Source organism: Ruditapes philippinarum, unplaced genomic scaffold (assembly GCF_026571515.1).
Source record: "Ruditapes philippinarum isolate M1 unplaced genomic scaffold, ASM2657151v2 ctg2080_1_1_1_1, whole genome shotgun sequence".
In the NCBI taxonomy this organism is placed as follows: Eukaryota; Metazoa; Mollusca; class Bivalvia; order Venerida; family Veneridae; genus Ruditapes; species Ruditapes philippinarum.
Window position 1 is genome coordinate 151,687 of NW_026858091.1, and position 9,939 is coordinate 161,625.

The following is a 9,939-nucleotide window of genomic DNA, read 5'->3' on the forward strand; positions in this document are numbered from 1 at the left end:
CGGACAAACAAAATTTGATATTTTTATTTGACCTTTGATCTCTTGTGACCCTGACCTTCATTTTGCGCAAGACAACTCAACTCACCATGGGGAGCAGTGGTGCTAAATTATGTTTAAAGCCATCCATGTATATAGAAGTTATACTCACAAACGAATATTTGAATATTTTAACTTGCTATTTTACCTTTGCCCCTGAAGTAAGATCTTGACCTTTGCAACAGACACCTAAATCTTTCGCGCGACACTCTATCTCACTATGGAGAACATATTAAAATCGCATAAATACTCGCAAATGAATGTTTTATTTTGTTCTTTGACCCCTAAATGTGAACTTTACCTTTACCACACCTGAATCATTGGCGCGACACTCCGCCTCACTTTGGAAAATATTTGTCCCGAGATATATTAAAAACCACCCATGTATATACTAATATAGAAGTAATACTCACAAATGAATGTTTTAATTTGTTATTTTACCTTCGAATCTGAAGTAAGATCTTGACCTGTGCAAAAAAACACATAAATCTTTCGTGCGACCCTCTGTCTCACTATGGAGAACATATTAAAATCGCTCCATGCATGTAGAAGTTACGCTCAGGACACGGATTTTGCACCTAGCGCCCCCCCCCCCCCCAATGTGACCTTGACCTTTGAGCGGGGAACCTGGGTTTTGCGTGTGACACGTACACCACCCCATCATGGTGAACATTTGTATCAAACTATTTTGTAATCCTTCAAAGAATGAGTTAGAGAACAGACAAATCTAGTCGGACGCACACCAAACCACCAAAAGTGAAAAGTGGCGGCTAAGTTAACATCACCACAAGCGGACTCGACACCACTTAGCATTATACTTTAAAGCATAAGTAAGATACTGCGCCAACAAACGAATTTTAACATTTTTTATTTGACCTTTGACCTTTTGTGACCTTGGCTGTCATTTTGCGCGAGACAACTTCACTCCACACATGGAGAGCAGTTCTGCGAAGTTATATTTAAATCCATCATGAGTATAGAAGTTAAACTCGCAAATGAATGTTTTATTTGACCTTTGACCCCTAAATGTGACCTTGAGCTTTGCAACAAACACTTTAATCTTTGGCGCAACACTCCGTCTCACTATGGGGGATATTTGTCCCGAGTTATATTAAAATCGCTCCATGCATGTGGTTAAACTCAGGACACGGGTTTTGCGCTGAACTCCAATTGTGACCTTGACCTTTTAGCGGCGGACCAGGGTTTTGTGTGTGACACACCACCCAATCATTCTGAACATTTGTACCAAATTATTATATAATCCTTCAAATAATGAGCAAGATAAAGACCGGACAAATCCGGACGGACTGACGCACATACACCGAACTATATGCCAAAAAAGGACGACTAAGTCGAGCTCATCGCAAGCGGGCTCGACAAAAATTGAAATACCCCGTCTGGTCATCGTATTTTGATGGGTCATACTTTAAATGCAATTATTGCAAATGTGTAGTTTATATGTGAAAACTATCAACACCTCTGTGACTATCGTTAATAAGAGTGGGGCAGTCTTTATGTTTTAGGCAGTATCCTAAAACTTTTCATTATCATTATTATTGGCCAATGACCATTATAATAGTCCATATTTTCAAGCCACTTTAGCTGAACTCGACAGCAAAAAAGTGAGCATACATGTATGTTTGGGTGTATTTGAGGTTTATGTGCGAGTCTTTAAGAAGAGTATTAGTCATTTCAGATTATCGAGGATAGTGCAAGATACAGAAAAACGCCAGAAGTTTCTCCTGGTTCTTTATGTACCAAGTGTTTAGGAACTCATACACGGAACAACGATTTAAGTCTCATCCGAAATACTATTTTAGTAGGTCATTCCGGGAATCGAACATAACAAACCTCACGCTCTAACCGTTTTAGCTATGCGGTCAAGCTAAGACAAACTATCATTGTCATTAATTTATTTTGAGCCGCGCCATGACAAAACCAACATATAGTGCGTTTGCGACCAGCATGGATCCAGATCAGCCTGCTGATCACAGGATCCATGCTGTTCGCTGTCAGTTTCTCTACATGTTATAGGGTTTGTAAGCGAACAGCATGGATCCTGATCAGACTGCGTGGCTCAATTATTTACATGTAATCAAGTTGTTCACTTAGGACTTTGCATGTATATATCACAGGAACTTGAAATTCTATCAATATTAATGATAATATCCAAAATATACCCCCTATACAGTATAAATAAACACAGGAACTTGAAATTCTATCAATATTAATGACAATATCCAAAAAATACCCCCTATACAGTATAAAGTTTATTTATACTGTATAGTGGGTATATTTTGGATATTATCATTAATATTGATAAAATTTCAAGTTCCTGTGGTATATATTATATAATATTATATCACAAAAACGGTTCATAATAGAAAAACAACAACTATATACATATTTTACAAACATTTTAATCTTTCGATAAATGTATAGAAAAAATATCTACAATAAGTTTACAACAAATAACACATATCTTATATATTTCTCTAATTTCTCTAGGGTGGACATTTAATTCCAAATATAATATATGAGTATTCATAAACTGTTAAAGCAACAACAAAAATAGACATTTATCTGGAACAAACAATGTGTAAAACATACTTGTCATTGTTTGGCTCTTTTACAAAAGTAATGACTATCTATGCATGTCAGTTACATATCCGTACATTTTTTTCTCTTTTTGAGGACTATGGAAAACATTGTTTTTTCCTGTATTACTACATCTAATCGTTTTACAAAAAATTTGGTCATTTTGACTTTTTAGTGACAGTTAAAGGTCCAGTCAATCCTGTTTTCCTATTTATTAAACAAAAAACGTTTGATATCTCAATGGTCAATTAACCTGAGTGTAAATAAATTTCCTCTTTTAAAAAGTTGAGTTTTTTATATTAAGATTGATACAAGCTGTTTTACAGTAGCAATAGGACTTTCTTTTGTGAAGATGAATGGTCTATATATAGCAAAGTTTGATATATACACATTTTCTTCTTTTGTAGCTGATATCTAAGTTCAAGATGCTAATTACAACAACAGGAACTTTGACTATTATAATATATAGACGTAAGTTTTCACAAAGGATGAAGCTTTCCTTTGCAAGTTGGTCGTAACACCTGATTATAATATTATTAACTAAAATGTTGTTCAAAAGTAGGGTTATTTGCATCATTATAAATTTAGTATCTATAGATCTACGTGTAGCTGTGATTTATGTTAAGTGAAAATATTGTTTTGCTCGTCCTCCGATGATACATAATGCTTTTGATATTTATTTCCTGTGATTGTATTTGCACGTGTTTGACATACAATAATAATTGTGATAAAGCATTCGTAACGGTTCAATTTCTTTGGGAAATACACTACAAACATTTAAAACCCCGCAACAAATATATCGCATATAAAATAAAATAGACGTTCCCGACGCTGAACACTTAACAAATTCATGATAAATGGAATGTATTTTGACATTTATATTTGATTATAAAAACTTACGCTGTTTTTCTATGTTAAAAAACTAACAGCTTGCGACAGTTTTAAAGCGTCGTACATATTTGGAGACAAGTAAAAATCAAACACTGTCCCAGTTTGGTATTTTGATTTCTACCGCCGATTTGTTCAAATAGGCGGCTGTTACGTCTGCTTATTAGCGTGAAAATGAAAAGTCTACATCAAACAAATCCTAATTACACTTAAAATTGATGATATGAAAGTTTTAATATCGCATTTTATATACATGTACAAAAAATGTCATATTGCTTGAAAAAAAAGGAAAAAAGTTAACTGTTTTACTATATGACGTCAAAGCCAGGTTCATAACCTTATTTTTGTGTCAACTGACCTTTTCATATCACATTATAATAAGTAAACATCCCTATGCTATAATAACATCCGTTACTATTTATAGATTATCCTGTTACTATTTTTACATTGTCTGGTATCGGCCGGATTCTGCAACATCGTCATAATCCATTCTAAGCAATCCTAGGAACATGAATCCCTCAATGAGGCAAAGTCCTGTACCAACCCATGCTAGAATAAATGACCACTCATACCAGGTGTCCACAGCTGTGGGGTATGCGTTCCGGGTCGTGTGGTCAAGGTCACGTAGCGCTATAAAGCAGATGCCACTTGCTATTGCCGCCATTGCTGAAAGTGTAAAATGAACATGTTCATACGAAACACTTACGTGAACGTAATTACTGAATTCATTTGATTTAATTTTGTTTATCAAAATTAGAAGTACATGTATTGTTGATCAATGAGAAAGTATATCAGGGAAAGAAAGCCGATATAAACTAAAGACGTCATAAAATAGGCATACGCCACCGCCAATCAAGAAGCTTAATGTTTTCCTGTTTCAAGTTATGAATAAGTCCTAGAATAAGAGTAAGAATAATCTTATTGCCCTTTGCACAAGAAGTATTCAATCAACTCCTTCGCTTTCGGTTCCTAAGACCTACGTCGTATAGAAACCGTTGAGATTACAAGATTGTTGCTCTTGGTCATAGTATTGATGTCATTCATTACAAACAACACAGTTAAGCTCCACCTACTGGACTTGTGTAGTGTTATATGCACGATATAGATATACTCATGGCTTTTTTGTTTGAGTTTATATGTAGAGCTATCATATAGTATAAAACAATTTCTGTAGAGCTATCACAGAGTATAAAACAATTCATTTCGGATCTTATGTTTAACTATTCCTTTCGGATTTTATAAAACATTGAAAATGGCGGAATGTTCCGGCGAATATAATGATGACACACAAATTGTGAGAAAATTTAATTTACTTACATGATAATAAGCACATTATAGATGCAACGAGATACAGGGTGGATCGTTTGACACTCTGACAGTCCCCGGGCCACAATCCACATATCAATGCCAATATTGTGAAAAACTGAAGACCCGCTGCCGTTATCATCAACGCTAACCAGGAACGCTCCATACCTAATTTATAAAACACAAATACAGTTATCAATTAAACCAATGAATTAACCCTGCTTTGAATATGGAGCAGTCCATTTAAAGTTTATGAGATTTCAGTACAATAAACAAGAGCGATCAGTGATCACATGTGACGCCTCATGGTGGCCAATTTCATATTGGGACAAGTTTTGTGACAGACGGACAGACAGACGGACAGTGCACAACTAGACTTGGTACTGATAATTCCTGTAAAGTTTGGATGAAATTGCACCAGTAGTTTATGAGGAGTAGTCCGGACAAGTTTTGTAACGGACAGACAGACGGATGTTCTCACAGGACAGTAATTATGTGGCTACTCTATTGTTCTCTCTATTGTTCTTTTTAGCCACACAAAAGAAAAAAGCCACATAAAAGCATTACGGAATGAACGACATCAAAGAGAAAGAACAGTTTCCTATTGTCCCTCTAGCCACATAATTACTCTCCTGTGAGTGCGGACAGACAGACGACGGAGAAGTGATCCCTATATGTCGCCACTACTCCGTAGAGGCGACACAAAAAGAGCTAACAATAGTATTAAGCCTGGTCAGACTGCACGGACGTGCAGGCTGGTCCGCCTCTATACTGTCGGCAAATGTTAATCTTTTTCTGTTCCAAAAGGGTAAGGATTAATTGCTCTGAAATGCTCACTGTTGCCTTTTGAAGATTTATTAGAAGGCACGATTTTATATACACATTACTCGTCATTATGTGCCCTAGAAACGAATAATGTGTTCCTTTTTTAGAAAGGGCATGAGTATTATAATATTCTTTTAGATAATGGTTATGCGTCATTAATGCCAGATGTGTAAATTAATTCTCATGTTGACGGCTATTCTTAGCAAGTTTAATAACTCTTGCAGTTATACTTTCACAGGGGATGAACCCCATATGGATCTCAAAATTGAGCATTGGTTAAACATATGTGAAGTTCCGCATATATGGGGTTCACCCCCGCCCCTTGATTTTTGGAGTCCGACCCCCCCCCCCCGCCCCTTGATTTTTGGCGTTACAAATGTTCATGAGATACAAATGCTAGTTAGAATACAAGAGTATTGCTAACCGGTATTGCTACCCAAAGTGTAATTTACTGTCATCGGATTGTTAACTTTCATTGCAAAAGAGGCTTACGGCAAAACTGGCAATGTTAAAAGTCGTATAGTGAAACAAAATCGACACATTTTACAGTTGTTGTAAAAAAATATTCATGTAAACAGCAAACGAATGAATCGTAAAATAAATGATAAATATTAAAGGCAAATAACTTAAAATATATCATCTATATCAGAAACTAGGAAGTAACGTGAATTTTCTTAATAGATAAAACTTTAGTTTTTGCTTAGTAATGTTTTAAATCACATCGATACTGTATTAAATCATATCGGCGAATTTCTAGCTTTACTGATAAGAGAATGCCTTAGTTGCCTGACCGTGCATTATTTCAGGTACGAACGGGCACCTGACATTTGCCACTGACCATCCGTGAGCAAAATGATATTGGATAGCTTATTCAAATGAAAAGAATCTAAAGTCTCCGACAGGATTCAAACCCAAAGCGATGAGTGGCAAGTCATCAAATGTCAGTAACCGCAACTGGCACTATGCAACGGATGCTCCCGAAACACAAAGCAGGCCGAGTCAGTTATACAAATACAACCTTGTACAAAATGGTTGAGATATTGATAATAATAACTTGTATATGATAGCTGGTTATGACAATTATTATTACTTCTGGGTTTATTTCCTTACTTTGGGTATTGTTTCCTTACTTTGGGCATTGTTCCCTTACTTTGGGCATTGTTTCCTTACTTTGGGGTTCGATTTCATACTTTGTTTTGTTTCCTTTCTTTAATATTGTTTCCATACTTTGGGTATTGTAAGGAATTTTAGGCATTGTTTCCTTTTGGGTATTGTAATGAAATTTTGGTATTGTTTTTTTGTTTTTGTTTTTTTTTCTGTTGTTATTTTTTTTTTGTTTTTTTGTTTTTCGTTTGTGTTTTTTTTTTAGTGGGGGAGTTATTTTTTAACCTAGTAATACGGGTAATATAATGCATCGAATCATACTTACTAAGATATCTATAATCATCGGAGGGCATGTTATCCTCGGCTCTCTTAATGAGATCCTTGTAGGAGAACACACAATCGCCTTGTCGATCATCTGCTGGAGCACCTAGAAAATTAAGTTTTATGTAAATTAATATTAATGAGAAGTTATTGATTAGTCTCCAATTTCTCCAATTTAACAAACTTACTTTTGAAAAAAATGCTTGTTAAATATGTACTTATATTAGCCGCAATAAAAATCCGGGAAATAAGCTGTTGTTTTAAAGAAAACAATGCTGAATGCATTTGTTGGAACAAACTTTAAAAGTGATGATTCAAAAGCTATAGAGTAAATTTATGGTTTGATTAACTTAAAGATATCGTGTGACAATGCACCGATGGACAATGAATGGGTTCACAACATTTTAATGTCTTGGTCTTTAATGGAGTCCCACGTACTGATGCCAAAGCCTAAAAATATAACATCAAAATACTTATATAGAACAAATGAAGCGCTTAAAATGGAAAAATCTGCAACGTGCAAAGGATAATAAATATACTTAAATTGAACATCGATTTTCTGTGCATTTCTTGGCCCGATTTGTTCATCAGTTTGCACAATAAAAACAGGGTAATTTCCATTTGAAAGACCTTGATAAAAATGGTTATTCTGGAAAACAGGATGAGGGAATGATACGAAAATATGCAGACAAGTAATTGGTCAAGAACTACATCAAATGGTACACAAGTCTTGGAAAAGCATTCCCTTTCTTAACTAGAGCTTATATATGCGTTTTAGGGGTTTGTGAGCTTGCTGTGCAGGAAGGAGGACGAGCTAGGCTAAATATTTTGAAGTTTTTTTTTTAATTAACGACAATAAATAAATGTTAAACAAAGGACAACTGTTTTTATTTTCCATTTGTGGTTTTCATAGACATGATTGTTGCGAGTGCATCATTAAAACATACAGTAAACTTACAAGTAGCTAAAGGCGGTCTGTTTTTGTCCAAACCTTCACAACATATAGTATCAGATTATATAACAAACAAGGAATAGATCAACATTTTACTAAATCTTTACAAATATTTAGCTATAGCCAATATTTCTGGACCATTGACCATGACGGTAATTTTGGTATAGGTGTGTGTTTTAAAGCATAACTAAATGTATCTATATTGTGTATGAGATAGGTGTGTTTCTTTTATAGGTTTCTTTAAAATGTTAATATAAACACATGTGTGAATAAATTACTGCTTGATGCACTTCAGGCAGTTTTAATTAAATTTTATCTTCAGTAGAAATAGTGACAAAAATAGCGTTATTTTAATGCTTAATTTAAAATATGCATTGTTATTTTACATTCCATTCAGAAGATGCATGCTTACATCTTTACTACTTATACCTTATCATATATAAACATACGAGATGTTTAATGTAGGTAAACATTTAAATATCATCTCAATTAAGGTATTTAGGTATTAGCATGCTTAAGATACGTTGTATATAAACATTTAGTTTTACAGGCTGTATTACACCTTTAATTTACTTAAATCATGTAGACAGAGGTTGTTTCATCGTGTATATAACATCTCGCCAAATTTGTCAACACTCGAGATAACAAAAAACGAAGCTTAAACCATGAATGTACGGTCATAAAATGCACTTTGATAAGCGTTTGTATAAACCTAACATTTAATTGACTTGATACGTTCACCAGTGTTATTCAGGAATTTCCAGTTGTGATTGTTATGTGTTAAGAATACAAACTAGTCTAATAAACATTATTTATAACTGTTTAATTAAAGTCAGATTGATTCCCGTTTTCTATGTAATTATTCATAAATGTTTCAAGTTTAGTGTGTGTGTACGGACGAAATACTTTACGACATCGCCCACGTTTATTCACTAAATTTTAATTTACAAATGTTGAAATATTTCAAAAGTGACTCCACCTAAAATGTTTCTCTTTTCTACGCGCCCACTTTCATTTGTACATTGTATTTGTATTATTGATATATATGATGCACTGTGTGAATAAACTTGATTTATTAAAAAATACAAATGATTTGACACGGCTTTTGTAACAGCACGGCGCCTACCTGCACACAAACCTACAACAGAATTTGTACATTGAATGTGTTATAATGTATTGAATATCGATATACATTGTATTTAGAGAATTAACTTGACATATTGAGAAAAATACAGGAATGTTTATACCTGTCTACATGAAATAAATCTCGCTACTTACTAAACGGAATTCCATTTTTGTAACATTTTCGCCACATTCCCATGGTGTACGAATAATCTCTTTGTATGGTCGTGTTTGAAGACTTGGTACCGTCAACCTCATACCAAAAATCTGTGACAATACTGGTCACTAAAAGTCCAAGTGATATTAGTATCAAAAGCAACACTGTGAACAACAAACATAAGTGACATTTTCCCATACGCGCCATGTTTGTCTGTGAATTACGTATAGTATCACAAATGGATAAATAATAATCCGAAAATACGAAATTTACAACAGATATTATGCATGAAATATCTTAATTTCCCCGTGAACACGAACGTTATCGGGGGAGCGGTCACAAATCTCAGGTATTATAACAACTTGTTTCGTTTTCAATGGAATCGCTCACCTGTGACACCTATTTACAGATACAAGAACGACAATCAGAGTTTTAAGCATGATAGGGCGCGTCTCAATAAACTTCAAATGCAAATAAAATTTATTTTCTGTCATATTTTAACGCTTGATTTTTGTATGATGTTATTCATGAATCACTTTTGTGAATCTTAGTTGAGTAGCCTCTTTAGATCAATAAGTGTTTACAGTCAGTCTATGGTACACATGTATTACAGTTTAAACCATTACAATAC

General features: G+C 34.4%; 1 protein-coding gene across 1 annotated transcript; it reads right to left on the reverse strand.

Moving 5' to 3' along the window:
• Nucleotides 1-2,438: 2,438 nt before the first annotated feature.
• Nucleotides 2,439-9,714, reverse strand: LOC132752052 (transmembrane protein 178B-like). Its single transcript, XM_060742323.1, has 4 exons — nucleotides 9,308-9,714; nucleotides 7,082-7,183; nucleotides 4,840-4,995; nucleotides 2,439-4,188 (listed from the first exon to the last, which is right to left on the reverse strand). The coding sequence occupies exons 1-4, from the start codon at nucleotides 9,513-9,515 to the stop codon at nucleotides 3,965-3,967; spliced, it is 690 nt and encodes a 229-aa protein (XP_060598306.1). The 5' UTR covers nucleotides 9,516-9,714; the 3' UTR covers nucleotides 2,439-3,964.
• Nucleotides 9,715-9,939: the final 225 nt, after the last annotated feature.

Bases quoted from the DNA above. Each gene is read 5' to 3' on its own strand.
- LOC132752052 (XM_060742323.1), bottom strand. From the start codon at position 9,515: ATGGCGCGTATGGGAAAATGTCACTTATGTTTGTTGTTCACAGTGTTG. The intron at 7,184-9,307 runs GTAAGTAGCGAG...TTAATTTTCTAG, and splicing joins CAAAAATGGAATTCCGTTTA to GTGCTCCAGCAGATGATCGA. The intron at 4,189-4,839 runs GTAAGTAAATTA...TTACACTTTCAG, and splicing joins TATAATGTGCTTATTATCAT to CAATGGCGGCAATAGCAAGT.